Source organism: Crotalus tigris, unplaced genomic scaffold, assembly GCF_016545835.1.
Source record: "Crotalus tigris isolate CLP2741 ecotype Arizona unplaced genomic scaffold, ASM1654583v1 scf7180000017550.10884619, whole genome shotgun sequence".
Classification (NCBI taxonomy): Eukaryota; Metazoa; Chordata; class Lepidosauria; order Squamata; family Viperidae; genus Crotalus; species Crotalus tigris.
In genome coordinates, this window is record NW_024096468.1 from 2,520,455 (window position 1) to 2,543,753 (window position 23,299).

Below are 23,299 nucleotides of genomic sequence, written 5' to 3' on the forward strand. Positions count from 1 at the left end.
GAAACTGTTAGAAGATACCTGTCTAACTGCCATATATTTCACTTGGATATCTGCGGAAATCTACTGTCATATTTGCTGCAATATACATACTGTAAACTTCATTCTGTGAACTGGAATCCTGCTTTATTAAGGTCTATGATTGTATGGAATACTGTACTCATATTTAGAAGGAGAATTCATCAAATTTGCTGATGACACCAAGCTGGCAGGAATAGCTAAAATTCCAGAAGATAGGCTCAAGATACAGAAGGATCTTCACAGACCTGATCACTGTGCACTGTCTAACAGAGATTTAAGGGTGAAGAAAGTAAGGTTCTACATTTAGGCAAGAAAAAACAAATGCATAGGTATAGGGTAGTATAGGTGGTACCTGGCTCAATAGCAATAACTGCGAGAGAGATCTTGGAGTCCTAGTGGACAATCACTTAAATATGAGCCAGGCATGTACTGCAGCTGCCAAAAAAGTCAATGCAGTCCTAGGCTACATTAATAGAGGGAAAGAATCAAAATCATGTGAAGTGTTAGTATCACTTGTAATGCCTTGGTAAGACCACACTTGGAATATTGCATTAATTTTCGGTTTCCACAATATAAAAAAAATGTTGAGACTCTCGAAAGAGTGCAGTGAAGAGCAACAAAGATGATTAGGTGACTGAAGGCTAAAACTTATGAAGAATGGTTGCAGAAATTTTTATATGTCTAGTACCGTGGTAGCGAACTTATGACACACGTGCCACAGGTGGCACGCAGAGCCCTCTCTGTGGGCACGTGCACCATTGCCCCAGGCCTAGGCCTTCAGCTGGGTTTTATAAAATCTTTTCACTTTAGGCCTCTGCCGCCGTGTGCTCAAAAAAAATGGTTCAATCAATCAATTTCAAATTCTCATGGGAAAAAAAAGATATCGCAAAGTTGGAATTGATTGATTGAACTTTTTAGTCCCACCCAGTCTGCCGTTAGCACTGAAGCCACGCCCACTGAATTGGCCATGTCCACCCAATGGGTCACGCCCACCCAATGGGCCACGCCCATCCAGCCCCAGACAATACATAAGTGGGGTTTGGATTGCAGTTTGGGCACTCGGTCTCTAAAAGGTTCGCCATCACTAGTCTAGTGTAATGAAAAGAAGAACTAGGGGTGACATGATAGCAGTGTTCTAATATCTCAGGGATTGCCACAAAGAAGAGAGAGTAATCTATTCTCCAAAGCACCTGAAGGCAGTTCAATAAGCAACGAAACTAATCAAGGAAAAAAGCAATCTAAAACTAAGAAGAAATTTCCTGACAGAACAATTAATCAGTGGAATAGTTGTGAATGTTCCAACACTGGAAGTTTTTAAGAAAAGACTGGACAACCATTTGTCTGAAATGGTATAGGGTTTCCTGCCTGAGCAGGGGGTTGAACTAGAAGACCTCCAAGATCCCTTCCAACTCTGTTATTATGTGTTGTATTGTCTCTATGTTCTCAAGTAATTCAAATAATGTAATAAATACTACTTTAAATAATAGGGCTTCAAATAATAAGATAGTCCTATTGGGAGTTAATACTGACCACTTTGAGGAACGCTATCTACTCTTTACACTATAGTTCTCTATTGCTATCTAGTATATGATGATTTCTTACAAATCATGCTCTTTTTCTTATCTCTCCCTGGGATTTCTTTTTATTCTCTGTTGTCACATTTAATGGCCATCAGGTGGCGATCTTGCTCCTTTTGAAGTAGTTCTTTTCCTCACTATGTCTCTGTACTTTCAGTCACTGGAGGTCGATTCCTCCAGTGGTTTGGGGGTTTGGGGTTGTTTTTTCTTCTTCTTGACTTCTCTCTATTTTCAGCTGTATCAAGGGGGCTGTTTATTGGCAACTCTGCTCTGCAGACCCTGGGAGGGAGGGAAATAAAGGAAGTGCTTGCTGTTTTCACAATAGCCTGTGTGTTGGAGTTGTGGGTGCTCCATCACTGGGTGGGCCATTGAACTAATAGAAGATCTCTAAGGTCCTTTCCAATCCTGTTTGATTCCATAGATACATGAAGAGTGCTGGTAAGAACAAGGATTCCACATCTATACACTGTGCAATCTATTAATATTCTTCATAATGCTATAAATAAAATGATAGAAAAACAGAAATATTTTTTAAAAGACACTAAATTAAACATTTTACTGTCCACATGTTTTTAATCTTGGTTTTTAATAGACTGCATCAATGTACCATATATGTATTCATACCCATAGAGGACCCAAAATACCTGCACCAAATGTAAATTAATTAGAATACTGGAAGAAAAACTGAAGGGTCTAAAGGCAAGTCTAGCTACTCTTGAGACTCAACCAAGAAAATGAAGAACTCCCAGTAAAAGCAGAAGTCCATGTCCAAATTGAATACAGAAAGGAACAAACAACTACCAGGAAAAATGAACCCCCTAGACTAGGTAGGTCGATGGCAGCATGTCACTCACATGACAAAAAAATAATAATCAAGAAGACTGTCCAGTCTAGTCCTGCAGGAGTGGAACAATCGATTTCATATGCTCTCCCTGAAAGAAAACATGCAGACATCCGGAGAAGCGACTTCATTCAAATATTCCAGTGACAGGAAAAAAAGTCTGTGTTGGTGATAGGTGGCTCATTGCTCCAGAGGAATAGAATCAGCCATTTGTAGACCAGACAATCTACCAAGGTAGGTATATTGTCTCCAATATGAAAAAATAAAAGATGTGACAGAGAGGCTTCCCAAAATAATCAAGCCCACAGATTATCCCTTTCTCCTCTTGTTGGGACAAAGGGTATAACAAGGAACTTGAAAACAATATCAAGGGACTATGAGCAGCTAGACAGGAAAGCCATTCATAGATTAGATAGATAGCCCATAACCATCAGTATCCATCACTACATCATATAGCATGCTATGGATCCTGTCAGTCAAAGAACTCTGACTGTTGGGCTCCAGAAGAGACTTCTGTGCCCACCTTCTGGAACATGCTAACTCCAGGGTGAGATTTGCCCCCACCCTCCTATCCTTCCACAGGAGCTTGAAGACCTGACTCTGCCAAATGTTGCGTGGGGACACAATGGGGGAATACCATACTGGAAGTTGCTACTAGATTGGTAGCAAACCCCACATCTGTCCCCTGCATTCCCTGCTACCTGCCTCCCATTTTTTAATCTCATATTACTGTATTTTCATTGTTTATTTTATTCTTTCACTTTTTTGTTACTCTTATGCTTACACGTCTTTTCATTCCTTTGTTTTTACTATTGGAAACTATCCAAGAGTAGCCTTGCAGAGAGATAAGCAGCAAATAAATTTATCAAATAAATAAATATGCTTAAAAATAGCTTCAAATAGAAAATGCGACTCTACATCAGCATCTTTTTAAAGTTTAGAAGACACCTTGGGTCATGTTTTTCATTTTTATAAAGTTAGTCTTAAAAATCTTTTAATTCTTCCATTTGTTTTCTTTCCACCACATTTCGAATAATAAATCATATGGAGTTTATCCGTCTTACATCTATACATTCAGGAACATCACTCACTATTTTTTTTCTAGCTCTCAGTGAACTGCATTAAGTGGAAGTTTACTAAATTAAGTTTACTGAGGTTTCTATGAAAGAGAAGATATTCCTTCTCATTGTGTACATTTTGAGGATTTAGAGATGATCCCGCTTAAGTGGGTATTCATGAAAAGGTGTTGATGTGGAATCCTCCCCCCCCCCCACTGTAGACTCTTCAGTATTATAATCAGTCATTGCATACTTTCATAACAACAACAATCAGAGCAGTAGTCTGATGTTTAAAAGGATGTGAAAAGGGTTGCATGAAGATAAGATGTGCGGTCATCTTAAAATGATAGATCAATATAGTAAGCCATTATTTTCCAGCAAAATCCATGACATGCTTGACTTGGTATATACTCAGTATATGCTCTCCAGATTTGATCCCCACAGAAAGCTACCTATAGGTATTCCTTCTTTCTTATATAATTTAATGGAGTAATTAGGACCCATATTCAATTTTATTTCTATATTTTAAAAAAGGCACTCTATGGTTGCAGATACTACTATTCAAGACAACTATACAAAGAATGTATAGTTATGATGTGAGAGCAAATAATAAGAAAATATTACATAATCTTTCTTTAGCTCCTGTAATAAGGATAGATTTAAATTTTTTAAATTTTACATTTAAAAATTTAAATTTATTTAATTTTAAATTTATTTTAAAAAATAGAGGAATTTTGTTGTTCAAAGAAAATATTGAGATGCCATATTTCTTCCAACCACCACTCCTGTACATGTTCTCAAAAATTCAAACATGAGACTGTTCTTTGCATAATCACTTTTTATTTGGTTCCAGTTACTTTGGGAAGAAAACCAACTTTGATTTATTATCAGTTTTAGTGGAAGATTTTTGCAGATGCAAAGTCCTGCACAAGACTGTTGGATATGTTTATGCTGCTGCTGCAAAGCCAACCTGGTTGTTGCCCAAGTCATACACAGAGTAGTAGGACCTGAGGAAGACATCACCAAGGATCCACAGAGGTTGTCCATTCTGGGATGGCAGGTAAGTAGGCATCATGCCAATCTGGCAATTGTTATTAGAATACTATTGAGGAAAAGACATAGACTGCATTAAAACTCTTGGGCTAAGGCATTTTTCTCAAAATATCAGAAATAACCTGAGACAGTTAACTTGCAAAAGCAAAGTTTAACTTTCAGTATTCAAACTCTCTACAGTTGTAATCACATATAACACTCTGCAAGATTTTTAACCACAAAACTATACACTATTCTATAACTCCATTTTAAAGAACACATTTTTAGGCTTGCTCAGTTCATTATTACTCTATTCCCTACAGGAAAAGTATGATCTAAATCACAAGTATTGTTGGTTTCAATACATGGACCACCAGGAAACAAATTGTTGGCTTCAATTACCCAAGCCTCTCAAATATTTATTTTCTTAATGGCATCATACTTTAGACCATACTGCACTTTCTGATGTCCCATATCTAGGTAATGTTTTTTATATAATATCTTGTCAACTTTTTTAGTTCTTTTCTTCACCTTTCCCATCAGAACATGTCAAAGTCACGCTCTCTGCTTTTCCATGGAACAGTGAGGAGAATGAAACGACATGAAGAGATACAGTGTGCTACGTCTTTCAATAGAGCAGTTATAAATGGCTGATACAAGGTAAGTCCAACGTGAAAACAGCTATTGAAAAGAATGACCTACCTGAAGGACATAGGCAGATGGACTCAGGGGGAAATAAACTCCATTGATGGCAAATGTGATAGTGGGCATGTATTGAACGTTATTGCAGCTAACCACAAACTATAGAATAGGAAAGAAAATAAAGAGAAAATGTGCAAAAACCATAAGTACAGTATTCTAAGGGATAAACTAGACAGTAAATAAGTAAATTACACAGCATTCTGCTCCCCTTTTCACCTTTTTACTTTCCTGTAAAAGCACACTGGCTTAATTCAATATCAAGATGCATTAGAAGGGAAAAAATCTATTTCTTACTTTAGCCTTCTTAAGAAAAAGCCAACTCTTCTCTATACTGGCTGATGGGTGGGAGTTGAACCTGCACTGGCATCTTGTTTGGTTCAGTTTACTTTGACAAAAGCTAAATGAAGAACTAGCAACTGGGGGGGGGTGTCCTGCCAGGGAGCTGTACATTTTCTCTCTCCTCCCACCCTACCTCACAATTCCTGTTGCCAAGATAAATGAAATGAGTATTAAGGGAGTCGGTTTTTCCATCATCTGGTATTGGATACATCTGGGAAATATTTTCATGCCCACAATAAAAGTATCCCAGGTATCTTGCAGAAATTAAGGACTGCCAGTTTCACTCAGATTTTTTCGTCCCTGCACATAGCAACTTTTCCATACCGCGCCATTGTTGTTTTCCTGAGCTCCAATGCTCTGCATCAGCTCTTGAAAGAACTGCCCAGGAACAGTGAGTAGTGATGTTCCAGTATCCACAATTGCCTGGCAGCCCTGACTGCACCAGTTGGTGACTTGGTTGTTAACCATGAATCTACAGAAAGAAAGTCCAGAGATACTCGCTGTTATATTGTTCTTGCACACTTAGTCAAAAGATACCCAGTAGCATCACTGAAACGGGAGCAGCTGTGGTTACTTTAATATAAAATCAGCTTGTTGTTTTGCCCATGACCACCAGAGTCGGGGGGGTGGGTTCCAAAGAGGAAAAAAAGTGGATTGTCCCAGAAATAAAAGCAAGCTGGAAAACCGTATTTGTAGAGTACAATAGTAATGACTACTGACCAGCTGCTACTAATAGAATCAGAGATGTCTTGGTATAGGAAGCCAGGGATTCCCCCCAAGATTAAGTGGAGCCAAAATAAAGACGAGAATGAGGAAGGGATAACAATGAAATCATATTACATTCAATTGAATACCTCTCCATTTAATACTTTGCCTTCTGTCATATTAAAATCTACCAATTGCAACATTCTGAATGGCTCTGGGGCCCCATTGGTATCCCTTGACCTAGGAATTTCAAAATCCATCTCCGAGGGATCATTCCTCATGTAAGGCTTAAGCTTCTGTTGCTTTTCCATCAGGCTCTTCGGTAAATATTACAACTGAAAAGAACCTTACCCATCAATCGCGATTTGCCAATACAAGTCTTGGGTGACTGGAGTCCAGTAAATCTGACCATTGTAGAGATTGGAATCGACTCCTCCGAATATAAGTGAACCACCATTCTGGGAGCTTGGCTGCCTAATAAGATCAGTGGAGAAAGCCAGAAGGACAATCTTGTTGAGATATATTGCTGGTTCATACCAATGTTTCCATTTTAGCTGACTAAAGGACCTATGTATGAGGGCCTTTTCACTGGGAAATATCCTCCTTGAGGAGCTGCCTTAAGCCAAAGAAGACATGATGCAACTCTAGAAATAGAAGGGGCCATTTAGGCCATCTAGTCTCACTAAGGGCTAGAATTCAGTTTAAACCAGGATTTTTCAAACTTGGCAATTTATGTTGGGTAGACTTCAGCTCCCAGAATTCCTTAGCTAGCATGCTGGAAGCTGAAATCATCCATCTTAAAGTTGCCAGGTGTGAAAAACATTGGTTTAAACCAGCCACGGATGGTCACTCACAATGCTCTTCTCTAACTAATCTGTTGAAGAGGAGCCCAGCACCTCTCTGGGTATTTGGTTAACTGTCAAACTGCTCATATAGTTAGATGTTTCAAAATACTAATATAGAATCTGATTCTGATATCTTAAATCTTAAATCTATTGTCCAGGATGACAGGTAATAGGTCTTTTCTTTTCTCTGTGTCCATCCTGGAAAGATGCTAAAGAGTGCTACAAGATCATCAGGCAAATCAGGAGGTACACAGAGTGAAAGACAACTATGATAAGGTAAAAAAAAATAATACTCTCTATCTCAGTAATTTCAAGAACCATTTTTAAAACTCTGAAGAAATCCTAAAGCACCCTGAGAATAAGGTAGACAAAGGAAAGTAGAATCTATTTTAACAGGGAAAAATGATGAAACAACTAGAGGAGCATTTTTCTAATAATTTTATAAGAAAGGCATGAGCAACATTTCATGGCTAGGACTCAGTAATATTTTAGAGAGGTTGAGACTTTAGTGATCACTATCAAAAGGGTCTGTGTTCAAATCTCTTTCCTGAAATAAACTGATAGGATGTTTTTTAGAGCAATTATTCTTCCTCAGTACCACCTAGTATTGGTACTACATAGCAATGTAAAGTTGATATTTTCAAAAAAAAAAAAAACCTCTCTCTCTGTATTTTAAATTAATATGAAGAAGTGCTTTCTTGAATCTGAAGTCTGTAATCCAAAGAGAATCCACTATAAGTATTTTACAGAAACTTTCACTAGATAGCTTCCTAAAAGAAATGTGTAATGTGAGAAACCAAAGGACAAAAAGGCCCTGTGATCTTAAGTTGTCCATTTTGAAATTCCAGCCATAGAAATACTCTCTATAACTCTTGTTGACAAAGGGTGTAAGTTGTATACAAGGTATAGAAGACAAGTGGGTAATAATTGTGGTAAACTGAAACAGTCAAATCAAGGAAGGAAGGAAGGAAGGAAGGAAGGAAGGAAGGAAGGAAGGAAGGAAGGAAGGAAGGAAGGAAGGAAGGAAGAAAGAAAGAAAGAAAGAAAGAAAGAAAGAAAGAAAGAAAGAAAGGACTTTATACTTACTGACTCAGGTAAAAACTGAAAACAGGAGCATCAATCAAATTCTCCTGGATCAATCCCTGCATTACAGTGGTGGCACCACCAGAAGAAAGGGAAGGATAGGCCAAACCCAGGATGCCATCAAATCTTGCATAGAGAAAGGCGGTGCCAGGCTCAGTTTCACTTAGGCCAAATTCTTGATTGGTAATAGGAATGCCTTGGATCTACAAAGAAATGGGACGAGTCATAAGATAAGAAAAGTATATGTCATAATAGCCTAACAGAAATTATGGATAGCTAATCTATTTTGTTGTAATACAGAAACAATTCACTGTGCAGAGTATTAGAGGATGGGAAACCCGTCTAACATCATGGTCAGTTAATCATGAAATATATTAAAAGATTTCAAGATGTTATGCTTTTTTGATATAAACAGATAGATTCAACAAGAGAACCCTCATTCAGGCTTTCTTATATTCTCAAATGTTCAACACATAATTACACAATCAACTGGAAGAGCTAATGTCATGAGAAGAGTATCTGCAAGGAATAGGGCTGGAGTAAGAACACCAAAATGGATACTTGGACATGGAAAAGACAAAAGGCAAGTTATTTGGGGATCTCAGAGCAGGAGGCTAACACTGGTTGAATTCCTACTCTGTATCACCACCAGCTCCTAGTATTTTCCCCTCCCACAACAGGCTGCCCAGGCTGATCCACTGATCTTCAGAAAGGATTGGGAGGTGCTTTAGATGTTCTCCTTGTGCCATCCACATCAACCAGCTACCATAGCAGCTCTCCCGTCTTCATCCATCAAAATTCTAGACAACAATATGAGGAAAATAGCTAAACCCTATGATACTTCAGCAGAAGGTAAGACCAGTGGAAATACCCCAATCTCTTTCTACATGTATGAGATTTAAGTATTTGCAGGCTTGAATGTTTTCAAGATTCATTACCAACTATCATTATAATGATTTTGATTTCATTTTGATTTGATACCATCTATCATTATAATCATTTTGATTTCAGTCACTGACCAAACCAATGCTGCCCATTGTATAATATCAATAATATTGTCTTGTGCTAAGAGTATCAAGTCAAGCAAATACTTTCCACTTGGAGAGAACTGCTACTTACCGTTACAGTATCATAGCCAAAGACCCCACTGAGACTACCACTTCCATACTGTATACTAAAAGTTTGTCCATTGCTGGAATAAGTAGAAGACTGACTGGGATTAAATAATGCATGGTTGCCTGGTGATAGAAATGAGAGCGGGGGAGACAATGTTTTACTTTTAAATCAACAACAAAACCAGGTTTAAATAACATCATAATGGGTGTGAAGGACAAGAAAAGCATTTCCACAAATTGTGTATTTTTTATTCTTAAATGAATGAGCAAGAATACTCACTGCAAGTCTGACTCTGGCAATAGATGGATGGCACCCAGAGATTGGATGACCCAGTGTCAAAGAGAACCATGAAGTTCTGGGGTGGAGTTCCAATACTGATCTCTCCATAATAGGACATCTAGAAAAAGGAAAACATGATCATCATTCAGGGCTTCCACACTTGAATGTTGACAATGTAAGGACATAACACATCCAACAGAACATTCTGTACACATATTCTTCAATATATTTTAGGAATGTCTATAGGCAAAAATATAAATATAAAAATTTTAGGGGCATGGCTTTACAATTCCAACTGATTCATAATAGGGTTTTTTTTTAAAAAAAAAAAAAGTAGGTACTATATAGCCACATCAGTACACTTTAGGTTTTCATACCTGCTTCATTGTTAATTGGGTACATGTAACTGTATTTGATGTTAGTTACCCATATTATACCACAATTGTAATTGAAACCAGGCCTATGATTTTTCTCAAATAATGTAAACTCTTCCTTTCTAGTTTTCATCTTGACCATAATTGTGATAGTTTTCCTTTAACTAACCAGATACTCACATCCATGTAGTTAGCAAGAGGCTCATCAGCAACGGCAAACCGGTTGATGTATTTGCTGGCTGGATCATAATACTTGTGTAGGAGTGGTCCATTGACACCTTTTTCCATCATCTCTTCCCGCATAGACTTGAATCGTTTTAAGGGTACTCTGTGTGAGGTAGGCAGTTAAACAGAGAATCAAAATGGCAGCTCTAGATACTTCCCATATTGAGGTTTTTTCATTGAGATCATGTAGGTAGTCTAAGAGCTTACCTAGATTGAACTCAGTATCATTTAATTAATTATGCTAACTTCTGTTTGATTCTGTCAGGGGTTAAATCTTTTCTTCATTGAGCAGGAAATCGGACTGAGGAATTCCAATGTCCCCCTTTCAACTCTACTATACTACAACAGCATTACAAATCTGAATAATAACAAGAGTTCTAATATTGTCTATTCTATCAAGTTCTGGAAGCTAAGACTGTACTTAGCATAATTCCAGAATCTGATTCACTATTTTTGGAGAAAGAAGATAAAATGGGATGAATTATCGGCCCAGTGCAAGACAAAAAATGTATTATATCATCCTAAAAAATATCCACATAGGAAATAGAGGTGTTATTTATCATAAAAGCTACACAGAATGGTTGTTAATCCTAATTATAATTATGCATCTGAGGGTCTCCTAGTAGTTGTAGCGACTTATCTTAGTATATACATCTTTAGCTGTAATCCTACATCCCTAAGAAAATTCTACCTAATTGTCTATTTTTGAGCCAAAACATAAAGTAAATCCAGTTATTCTTCAGCATAGACCCTTCTAAATTTGGAGATGCAGTTCTTCAGCAAAAATGCTATGAAAAAAATAAGATAAAAGTACTGTAGACTAAGATAGCATACCCAAAGGCATACAAAGTGCAAAGGCATACTTTGTTCCAGAAACTACGGTCAAAAGGCATTAAAGTTTCTGAATGTTTTAGGAAAAGGACCTCAGTCTAATACAGAAATGGAATGACCTTAACAAGAATTGCTGGATCAAACCTTTGACTCATTTAGTCCAGCAGTGGTCAACCAACTGCACAAGGAAGTCCATGAGTTTCCCACCAGATGGTCTTCAAAGACAGGTACACTGCCATCAAGTCTAATGTCCACTGTCCCCATGACTTCCTTTTTTAGAGCTAGGAAAGCAGACAGCCAGCACCATATCTCCTGGTAGCAATTAGAGACAGACAGACAGACAGACAGATAGTCTTAAAAATCATTTAAGAAAGAAAACAATTGTGTGTGAGAGAAAAACTGAAACTTTTTTTTTACTAAGAGAGCAACTGCATCTGAAAGACAATTGAAGCTATAACATAATTATATTATACTCACTTGATCATAGCCTGACTGAGGTGAAGGCATACTAGTGCAAGGATTAGCCACTTCATGGTCCTCTTTTCCCAAAGGCAGTTGCTAAATTGGATTTTTTAGCTCCTGCAAGGACTTGGAACAATAGGTAAAGATTGCTATGCTAGGTTCCTTTCTTTTATACCCCGTTGAGGCTTTTTTTTTTTCCATGAACATATTCCACAAAGTCAGATATGAGTCCTTATCAATGGATCATAATAGTTCATATCAAGATTCTTCTCAAAAGCATGTAAAAATTTATCTCATGTAGACCTATTTAATCAGTAAAATAGCTGTTGTTTATATAATGTTCTGTAGACAGAGATTGGTACTAGTTCTTCTTATCATCATTCTCTTAAAATATTTCCACGTGTACATGTGACAATAGTTTTGATGTGTGTTTTGAAAGATAGGCTGAAGGAAACTGTTTGCCTATAGGTCTGAATTTAAAATGGAAAAATATATGGTTACACTGAAATCAGATATGTAATCTACATTGTTTCCATCCAAGGCCTTCCTACAGCATATCAGCAGCCCAACAATTCCATGTTGTAACCTTCTAAATGGAAAGATTAAATTTATTTCAGAGATCCATTTTGAGATAGAACTGGAATAAGCAAGCAAAATCCATACCCTGTTTTGGGGATGCCCTAAATAATCCAGGATTGTACCACCAAAACCCAACATCACAATGACAATTATCCATGGTACAGTAATTTTTACAAATAAAGAAAATATAGTAACTTTTACCATTTATTAAAAAAATAATGTTTTTTTAATGATTAAAAAAATCAAACTCATTTATTTTAAATGTGAAACCTTCAAACCACACATACTAGTGAACATCCCTTCCCCTGTCATTTTTGGCAGCTGAAATAAAAGAAATGCAAAATATGTTAGCCTGGGTAAAAAAGTTGGCCATCCCTGGATTCAATCACCCATAATAAAGCCATAGGAGAGTGAGTAGAGCATTTATACTATAATGCAATTGATAATGGGGGTGGGGGGGGCAGAGACCAGGAATTTTTCTTCTTATAAATCATACTATCCAAACATCTAATTTATAACATAATATTGTTTATACTAATTGCCAACACTTCTTCTGATCTCAGGAAGAGATCATCCCATTGTCTGTTATTACCTGACTCCCTTAACTACAGATGAAGACCACCGAGTCTGGGGTCATCTGACTATAGATTAATCCATTTCTCGACTTTGTCCCTCTCTTGCCTCTGACCACACTATCACATTTCCTGCAATGAGTGTCATATCATTCATGTCATGCAGGAAAATTCACTGGAGAAGGCAACTCTGTTTGGAAGAATTAATGGTAAAAAGAAACCAGGCCATCAAAGAACACAGTGGATGGACACTATCAAAGTGACACCAGTCAGAGCATAGAAAAACTCAAAGAAATAATGCAAGATCAGAAGATGTGGAGAGACAGAATTGCCAAAAATAATAATATTTTAGAAACAAAACATTGGTCTGATTCAGAGAAGCCCAAGGCTGGTTGGTTGGCATTTGGCTCTTGGCTGCTTGCTGGTATGGAGTACAGTATGTAGAAGTTGTTTTTTTGAAGATTTTGTTAGAATGGAATTGAGAGGTTTTGCCTGCAGCTCTGTTTTGGCTCTAAGTCTAATGCAACTGAAGAACAGCAGCAGCATGGGTGCTGGTGAAGATTAGAATCCAAAGAGTCGGAACCCTGACAGAGTGATTGGCTGGTTGTCTAGAATGTGGTGTGGTGGTTGATAGAAAAATGCAGCTACAGCATGATTCCAAACTGAGATATATATACCACACAGAAAGCCTGTCTGGAGTCTCAGTGGTGCACTAGTTTCAACAGATCTGTTGTTTGCAGGTCAGTCGGCTCATAGGGAGAGTTTCAAGGACACTATCAAACTGGCAAACTAGCTACAAATTAAGTATGCTCTCTATATTATACTGATTACAGCAACAAGATGGCAGGAATCTGCCTGGTGGTGTAATTGGATAATATTGGTGATGGTGACCTTTAGATAACAACTTTGATGTGATAGAGTGCTTGGACTCCCAAGTACCGAGAGTCAGTGGGATCAAGTTGGTGGCTCTTCAAAAGAAATAACATGTGTCCTAAGAAATGCCACTTAACCAGTGGTGTGGCACAGAAGCTATTTTTGGCTGTCATCTCTGCTACAATGTCTGGATTTCAGACCTAAGAAAGCCTGTTTGTTGCAACTTGTGACAGACCCAATTGAGTCACATCAGTACCTTTAGAGGACTAAGAGCTGAGGACTGGATTAATGACTTCAAGTTAAGACTTTAAGTTTTTGATGTTTGGGAAGGGGAGCTAAGGCGAGCAGTAATTGTTTTCATTCTTGGGTGAGAAAGTGAGGATGATATGAATCGGGCTTACCTGGCATATTGAAAGTGGAGCTTGTTTTCTTTTGGCTATTCAGGTGAGAGTGGGGTACCCAGGGGACAATGGGAGGTGAGTAGGCTCCTTATATCAGAGCTGCTACATGCTAAACCAGTGGTTCTCAACCCTTTTAATGCTGCGACCCCTAACCGGTCGTAAGTCGAGGACTACTCAACCGGTCGTAAGTCGAGGACTACTCAACTGGTGCAGCACCATTTGCAGAATGGGACTTTTGGCGGGCTCAGCAGGGCAGAGACAGCCTGGACAATTCCTATTGGCTTTTGAAAGCCAATAGAATTAGACTCTATTCAAGAGAGTCTATTCTATTGGCTTTCAAAAGCCAATAGAATAAAAGGGAGTAGCACAGCTAAGGAAAAGGGGAAAAAAATGGCGGACTGCGCTGTTTGGCGACCCCCGTGAAATGGTCGTTCGACCCCAAATGGGGTCCCAACCCACAGGTTGAGAACCACTGTGCTAAACTCTTCTTAGTGAATTTGTAATTGGTCCCTTTGGCGTAGGAAGAAAGGAAAGCAAGTGATTAGACATTGCTAAGACCAGCAGGAAAGAGAGCAGCAGGAACACCAGAGCATAGGGAGGTATGTTAAGAATAGGATTCCTGGGGTGAATGATGAGCCCATCAGAATTCCAGAGGGAACTTGGCATCGTTCCTGAAGCACTGTTTTATGGCCCAATTGAAAACTTAATTGCGGCTTGGATTGAGCAGGTCACAATGTGGTTTTTGTGTTAGGATTTGTCTTGTGGCAATAACAAGTTTATGTCTCCATTTTTATTACATCCATAAATAGCCAGCAACAACCATATTTTGGGTGACCATGTCCCGTTTTGGTGGGGTTCTTTGAGTTTCTTTCTCACACTTCCCTCTATCCCCAGACTATATAATCTTTTCTGCAAGCAATTCCCCCCCCCCTTTTATGGCTTTCTCATATTTCCCCAAGGTCAGGTTTACATTCCTTTACACTATGGTCAGGTTTAAATGTAAATAAATGGTAATGACAAACTACCTTTATACTGGAAACCTTTGAAGGGGAAGACTACAAGTAATATTTTTGGTTGTCAAATGGATGGAAAAATGTAACATGGATTTAGGAATGGTTTGCGAACCTGGGAATTCTAAAAACATTTCAAGAGAAGATAATGATCGCCCACTTCCATAATGCTGATCAAAAAATTACAATGGGTGAAGACACTAGGAATCAATACTGACTTAAGAGTATATTTGCCTATTATGTGGCTTATACTAAGATTTTCATTTGTTTCTCATTTCCAAATGAAGAGAATCTATGCCTACTTTTCAGCAGTTGATTGCTGGAGCCCTGACAACCTCAGACAGGACTCTAAGGCCAAGACTATCTACTCCAAATTAAGTGAATGTGCAATCATACCACTTTGTAGAAACTATTCATGCTTCTAATTGTACTCTATTACCTCAAGAGAACTTTTGTTCTCTAAACCTCTTTCCCTCAAGAAACTATATGTTCCCCTGTTCTGTAGGTAGGACAAAGGCTGTTTGTGGTGCAGTTAAGTTCTGCCTTATTTCTAAAAACTTACTTGTCAGTTTTAGTATATGATTAGTTTTTAATTCAGCTATTTGAAAAAAAAGCCATTTCCCATCATATACTTGAGTTTTATTAACCTTCATGAAAATTAGAAATCTTATCATAGTGGATAACAAATCATATTTTGACCATGTAAAGTCAGCCACAAGCAGGGACCGAGTGATCCGCCAAAAGCAGTAACTGATAAGCAGTTACAGATACCCAATTCATCTCAACGGAATGCAGGTATTCAATCCAACAATAGATGTCATGTAGCAAATCAAATGCCCTTTACAGTTTTAATTATATAAAAGAGGGCATTTAAAACTTTTTGCTCAGCAGAGATTTATCATACTGGATAAACAGTGGAAAGAGGCCCTACAAGGTTCTCAGTTACAGAATAAAAAGTAGAACTTAAATGGGAAAGCTAACACGTATACTCTGATTTTATTGACACTTGCAAGATTTTCAGTATAATTAATGGAACATTCACTATTTTCTTAAACTTATAAATTGGAAGTGGTCATTCAGGCCACCTGGTCTAATCCCCATCTCAGTAAAGGAATCACATTAAAGTATCTCTGACTAAATATCTGTCTAGCCTTGAATACATTCAGTGAAGAGGAACTCATTATTTTTTCACAGCTTTTATTACTGAGGTGTGTTCTTTTTCCAGCAAATGAAATTTTGTCTTCCTGTGTTTTAAAATTAATTTGCCTTCTTGTCAGTTTTTAAATAATGTACAAAGTGGGTTATACTCTGAAACAATACAGAATAGTTTTTAATCGTCTTCTAGGTAACATCCTTTCAAGAATGCTTTGGTGTCTTCTTTCAGTCTTCTTTTCCAAGGCTAAACATTCTCAACTCCTTCAATCTCTCAATTTAAGACTTAAGGGGTTGTCCAAAATGTCCCATTGCTCTGTCACCAGAAGGGCCAGGCGTTCATTTCTGGAGGGCTGAAACAGATGATTTATTTTTCTGCTCTGCTTCAAAAGCTCATTTTTCCATGTTATGTCATTCTGAATGCTCTTATTCATCTTAGGTAGCATACTTGTTGCAAATTCACTCAGCAGTTCCTTTGCTACTTTGAAGAGGAAGTCAAAGCTTACTATAATCTGTGACAGTCTTTTAAAACTTCCTTTTACCATTGATGCTATAATATAATCGCTTCCTGGTATTCAGGATGCTGCTTATACTATGTGCTTAGAGTTCAAACAATCTGTTTCTGTTGCTTCCCTCTGGGAGGAGGTTTTGAAGTATTTCTAGCAGGACTACCCAATTCTGTAATAGCTTTGTTCCCTATGCCATCCGTCTGGTAAACTCACAAGATTCATTTTTCTCACCATGCACATGTATACATAACCCAAACTACACTGTCGTTTCTCTGTGTCATATAATATATGTGGGTATATGCATAATTATGTATTTATTTATTTTTATCATATTTATGTGGTGTATATCGGAGGTGGTGACTTTTTGAGAGCTGTACATAATAAAATTTCATTTCAAAGTATGCCAATTAGTGTACATTCAAAATGACAATAAAGTTATTATTCTATTCTATTCTATTCTATTCTATTCTATTCTATTCTAATACTACAATAAGTAGAATTCTTGCCTTCAAAATAGTAGGTTGTTGGTTTAAAACCTGGCAGAAATGTAGATCTTTTAAATTTTTATTCTCCTGAGACTTTAACACACACACACACCCCAAAAAATCCCTCCAAATTCCAGCAGTGTCCAGCAGTGTACTTTGTTTCTTTTCTTTTTCTTTCACCTGGGACACATGTTTTTGTAGGAGAAAAAGCGTGTTAGTCTATGGTGACAAGAATCAGAAATCTAGTAACACCTTTTCTGACTAACAGTTTTTATTAAAAGATTTTGTGAGCTTTAGTTTATTTCATCAGAGTGGCAGAGTGGCTAGGCCAGGGGTAGGCAACCTTGGCTCTTTTATGACTCGTGGACTTCAACTCCCAGAATTCCTGAGCCAGCCATGCTCAGCCACGAGTCATAAAAGAGCCAAGGTTGCCTACCCCTGGGTTAGGCTGATAGAGAATTTAAACTGGAGTGAGGTGGAAAGCAAGGAGGGCAGATAGATTGGTTATGCAGATGCAAGTTATACATATCACACATTACCAATAGCTTACTAATTAATAATATGTCAAATATTACATCATATTTCTTGAGACCTTCAGAGATTGCCTGAAATGTTTTGATGTGTGTTCAACAATTTTTTCTGTAATGATGCTGTTAAAGTCATGCTTTTTTGAAACAATCACTTTGAGGTCTGCTATGAGGTATCCTGGAAAGATGAAATGCTCCAATATTACTTTCTCCTTGATTTGATATTAAACTTATGTTCATTAATTCTTTTGTGCAAAGTTTGTCCCATTTGTTCTATATAGAATCCAGTAGGCCTTGATCATGTGAAGGTGCATCTAACATGTGTCTATACTTGTTGGGCTCATGATAATTTCACCCTGAGCTTCCAAACAACTGAAAAACTAAGGGCTGCTTGGGCACTTGGGAAAACGTCTTTAGGTGATAGAGAACATGAAACCACAGCACTGGTAGAGTTTTGTTTTGCTTTTTTAAAGCATAGAGAAAATTAGGAAGTAATTAAAAATAGCAATATTTTGAATTGGTTTCAAACCAGCAACCTTCCATTTATAAGGTAGCAGTTATGCTAATGGTAACTCACCATTGCTTTCCTGGAACAGAAAAATGGGTAGGGCACAGCCTCAGGGGAAAGTCCAACGGGAGGATTTGATAGTGTGCAATCTGAACTGAATACATTGCAAGCTGTTGCTAAATTGTTTCGGTCAAGATAGGAATTTTTGAACAGCCTCAGAATCAAATTGGCATAAGCATAGGTTAGGAGCAACCTACAGTAAACGGTAAGCACAGGTGTGCTCTTTCTTTCTAATTGCTTGATTATCTTTGCTACCCTTCACTGAATCTGTTCTATTTGCCTGAATCCTTCTTAAAATAAAGTACACAGATGTGGATACAATATTTAAGATATCTCTTGACCACTGCAGGATAAAGTTGAATTGAATAGTCTGAAAACTCTACTTCTATTAACAAAGTCTAAATTTGTATTTGTATTTGTCTTTCTTTTTGGTGCTATATCACAGTCGTATAGTCTTCTGTTAGAAGTGACCAATCCTATATAGTTGTCCTAAAAAAGCCTAGCAGTTTCTTCTTGTTTTCATGTTATGAGGTAGGGCAGAAAAGGCCTGAAACATTGTTTCTTGATTTTGGTCCCAGTGTTATGGAAGTATCCCTTACAGTGAACATTTACAAGTAAGATTAGCTCCTTCCTTAATGTTTCAGAAGAGACAAAGATGAAGACTTATGAGGCATATTTGATGATGAAATTTTGCCAACATTGTTTTAGTATTATGATTGTTATTATTGCTTTGTACTATTTGATCATGTTGTATTAAATTATTGTAACTATGATTAGATTTAAATATTTTAATTACATTTATATTGTCAATGTTTCATAGATCTATTATCAATTGTCATTGGCAACTTTTGCAATATAGAAATGATAACCAACTGCTGTTCTAAGATTTTTTCATAAGTACTGTAAATAACCAGCCATCTTTATTCTGTCATATCCAGGCACACATTTAGCTGGGTGTATTAGAATACTTTGGGGCACTTTGTCAACATTAGTTGAAATAAGGGCAAGCAACTTTGGATATAATGTAAAACTTGAACAATGGGAGAATACGTGGACAAAAGGTTTAAAATTTATACTAAATTACAATTTTAAAGAAAACTTTTATAAGATGGTGTATCATTGGTATTTAACACCAGATAAGTTATCAGGAATGTATAAAAGTACTGCAAATGAATGTTGGAAATGCAAATGTAAAAAAGGGACTTTTTATCATTTGTGGTGGACATGTGATAAAACAAAGAAATATTGGAACAGGATTCATATTTTAATACAGAAGATTCTTAAAGTGAATATAAAGATAAAACCAGAAACTTTTCTTTTGGGTTTAATGGAAAAAGACTTGGAAAAAAAATGGAACTTTGATGTTATATATGTTGCCGGCAGCAAGATTACTTTATGCACAAAAATGGAAGGACACTTCGATCCCTACAATGGACGAATAACTGCAAAAGTTGATGAGTTAGCAGACATGGCTAAATTGACTGCTTTGATAAAAGAAAAAAACATTACTTTTGTTTCTACTTGGAAACCACTTCTGGACTTTGTGCTTGAGGTGGAAAAAAATGAAACATTGATTTTAAGTTTTACCAATTAGATAGATTTGTCGATATAGAAATGGTTTACTAGTTTTTACTATTATGTAAAAGTAAAAAGTTGAGGTTTGATGTTACTATCTTACTTTACTGTATCCAAAGGGAGTCGGAAGTCAATGCCTTTTCTTTCTTTTTCCCTTCTTTTCTGCACTCTTCTTTTCCGTCTTCCCTCCCCTATTTTTCCTATTATTTGTTTTTGTATTTTTGTATTTTATAATATAAACTAATAATAAAAAAGAGAAACTCTGCTCTAGAGACAGAATAAGGAAGCAAGAGTTAACAAACAGAGACGGAAGATAATATATTTCTGGAATTTTATATTTCCCCAAAGGTGGTGATGCGTTTTATGAAATAATCCAGAATAAAAGGTATACACCTAAAAAAAAGAAAAAAAGAAAAGAAATAAGATATTTTACTGAGCAATTGGTATACCAGTTGTTTTCTCCTCTATTTGTTATGTTATCCGCTCTTTAGAATTTTCAGATTTGGACAAGTTACTAAAACTGAAAATAAATACATAAATATACCTATAGAAGGCATTTTTGTTGTATGTTACAGCTTTCATCAACCGCAGATTCTGAGCTCTAGCTTTTCTAGCAGTACCTTTATAGAACTAAGCTTCTACTACAGTGCTGTATGTACAATATTCATCCTGGTGATATATCCTTCTTGTATCTCTTATATGAATTCTTGCATTGTTGTTGACAGGGGGTTTGTTCAGAAACTTTTAACTATGTTGAACTCTTGTTTACATTAGCTTCACCAAATGCAGAATCCTGTATGCCTTTGCTCAGATTTTTTTTTATTAAAAACTGTCCTTTTCTCCAAAACAGAACTCAATTACATTCAGAATAAACCACAGTATGTCACTTTCCTTCAGTGTTCTTATTATTACCACTTTCTCAACCACATTTTCTTCTTTGTTTTTTTTCTTTCTTTCTTTTTCCTATTCAGAAGCTGTCGACAATATTGTCAAATCTATTCAGTGGAGATATTTTAACACATAGTGCAATTTCATCTTCTTCTCTGTTGCTTTTCTTGAAAGAATTACCTTTCTTATCAAATGCAGTGGTATGGAGTTCTAAGTCAATTCTTTTTGTTTCCCTCTTGGACCCTAACATTTATTTTTTGATAATTCCTGAGCTGTGCTAGTTTGCAATTATCTAACTAGCTCTGTGCAACAGCCAAAGAATCTATTAGTTCTGTTCCGATACTTTTAAGCACACCCATCCAATTGCCCCTCCGCTCCACACACACACACACACACACACACACACACACACACACACACACTTTATATCTTACATATTTCTGGACTCATCTAGTATACTGCAGAGCAAATATTTTCTTTAGCGGTTCAGAAATGTTTTTACAGTATATATATATCTATTAATACTGAAATACATTTTTTAAAAAAAATCAGGATTCACCTCTGAGCCTAGTACTGCATATGCAGTTCTATTTTTGCAGCTCATGTATCTGTCTGGTCCTTTCTCATTGTTGTTGCTGTTATTATTTTCTTTTCCTGCCTTCTCTTATGTATTTTATCTTTCCTTTCCCCCTCTAATTAAAAAGCAAACAAAAAAGTGAAAGTAGTGGCTGCAGCCATGTTGCCATATAATTTACAGTATTGTATTATGACAGTTCGGGTTCAATTGAAAAAAAATAGTTTATATAACCAGCAGACATGACTGCTCTTAGTTTGTAGCAAAGTTCTCACCTTTCTACCCCAACGAGATTTTGTGTCATTAACAAGTACATGATAATGATATTTTCTCCTCATTCAATTCAGTGCTGATACAGCTGGACTTTTGTAATTACATTCAAGTTTCTATGTATTCATTTATCACCCCATTCTTATGACTCTAGGTGGCTATTAATACTTGAGGAACAGTTACTAAACACAGAATTAAGCTAAGAGTTTCTGTAAAGTCTAATTTCTGGAATTTGGGGATATGAGATTGAAAGAACCCTTAAAGGGCCCTTCTCTCTTTAGTAGTGTCTAGCTGCAAAGAGAGCTTAAGAAACCTCATATAGGCAAACACCTATAAAAGAGAGCTGAGGACCAGTTTAGAGACCAGATGAGAAACCTCAGCAACCTGAATTAACTTGATAAGCCAGATGTTCTCTATTCCTGCTACAGAACCAATTTAAATCAGGAAGTAGGACATGCTTAGGAAACAAGATCTTGGATGCTAATATATTGAGTCCCATTAGCTAGTCAAAGAACTCATTTGGAACTAACAAGGGCTCAGCTATTCAGATCTTAATCAACATTACTAATGAAGTTTACACAATTAAAAATATATTACGGTAACTCAAGGTGATTCCACAGGGCTCAGTCCTCTCCCGCATATTGTGTAATCAACATCATCTGATTAGAGGCACTGGGTAAACTAATGAAGTCTCACAGTTAAGAGTATTTCATTGTGATTCCACACAATTCAGTTCTTTCTCCCAGGTTGATTAATGTCTACATGAAGTTGCTGGGCAAATCATCTGTAAATCTGTATTTACATTTGTATCATGAATACCAACAAAAAGTAATTGTCTAGAGATTTAATCAGAGCTTGTTTTAATATATCTAGTCTCTTACAGACTTCAGAGCTACTGTTCATTGATGAGAAATCTCTTACTATTCCAATTCATCTTAGTTCTCTGTTGGGCACTCCCCCTTACATACTCCTCCTCCTGAACTCATGGCTCCTGCAGCTGGTAGAGGGGATAAGTGGAGGAGTATCTTTCATCCGTTCTAGTTGGTCCAACTTTCTAGACTTAGGTGCTGAGGTATAGAGATTTATCAGTGACCTAGACACTGCACATGTGGACTACTATAACAGGGGCTTTTAAACTGTGCTTAAGAGTTCATCAAAACTTTGTATGATTGTGTCAAAGAGAAAAAAAAAAAACCACTATACTTAAAAAGAGATAGGGGCATACAGAGCCAATTTTCCTAAGCTACAGCAAAAGGAGCAGGATTTGTTAACTAAGACTCAGAAGCTTTGCGTCTTGATCAGGAGTTAACCCTATCTTTTGAAATACCTTGCTCCCCAAGTCAAATTATCCTGAAGACCTTGCAAAGTTCTTGTAATTGACTAATGGTGATTTTATCAATGCTGATGGTGTTCGAATGGTGCTCCCAATGTTTTAGAACTGCACCCAAGGTACCAGTTACTAATCTTTGCTTTCTTTTGCCACAGTGATTCTACTTTTATTTGCAGGTCTATTTTGTGATTTTTTCCGGTTCTTTATCTTCTATTTTGCTGTCTCCAGGAACTGCAATGTCCACCATCAAGACTTTTCTTTCTTACCAACAATTAAATCTGAGGTGTTGCCAGGCAGGAGCTTGCATGTTTAACTCTAAAATCTCAGAGCACTTTATTTTCTTGATTATTATTATTATTAACCACCTCGAAGTCTTTGTAAAGTGGTTGCTCAATGTATGCATGTATGAACACAATATTCTTTTGTTTAAATCTGGAATCCATTTAGAGCAGGGGTGTCAAACTCGCAACATCACATGACGTGTAGCAATGTATCATGA

The 23,299-nt window shown here is 36.9% G+C and overlaps 1 protein-coding gene across 1 annotated transcript; it reads right to left on the minus strand.

Moving 5' to 3' along the window:
• Window positions 1–4,314: 4,314 nt before the first annotated feature.
• On the minus strand, window positions 4,315–11,659 carry LOC120306542 (gastricsin-like). The gene is made up of 9 exons (XM_039339958.1): window positions 11,503–11,659; window positions 10,150–10,297; window positions 9,596–9,713; window positions 9,320–9,438; window positions 8,204–8,403; window positions 6,624–6,746; window positions 5,892–6,039; window positions 5,229–5,327; window positions 4,315–4,596 (listed from the first exon to the last, which is right to left on the minus strand). Exons 1-9 carry the CDS (start codon window positions 11,556–11,558, stop codon window positions 4,441–4,443), a joined length of 1,167 nt encoding a protein of 388 aa, XP_039195892.1. The 5' UTR covers window positions 11,559–11,659; the 3' UTR covers window positions 4,315–4,440.
• Between the last annotated feature and the right edge of the window lie 11,640 nt (window positions 11,660–23,299).

What these genes read in the sequence shown, in the direction of transcription:
- LOC120306542 (XM_039339958.1), bottom strand. Translation starts at nt 11,558, where the DNA reads ATGAAGTGGCTAATCCTTGCACTAGTATGCCTTCACCTCAGTCAGGCT. An exon ending in TGGCAAATCGCGATTGATGG is followed by an intron (nt 6,040 to 6,623) that starts GTAAGGTTCTTT and finishes TTCTTTCTGTAG; the next exon opens with ATTCATGGTTAACAACCAAG. An exon ending in AGGAAAACAACAATGGCGCG is followed by an intron (nt 5,328 to 5,891) that starts GTATGGAAAAGT and finishes CCTATTCTATAG; the next exon opens with TTTGTGGTTAGCTGCAATAA.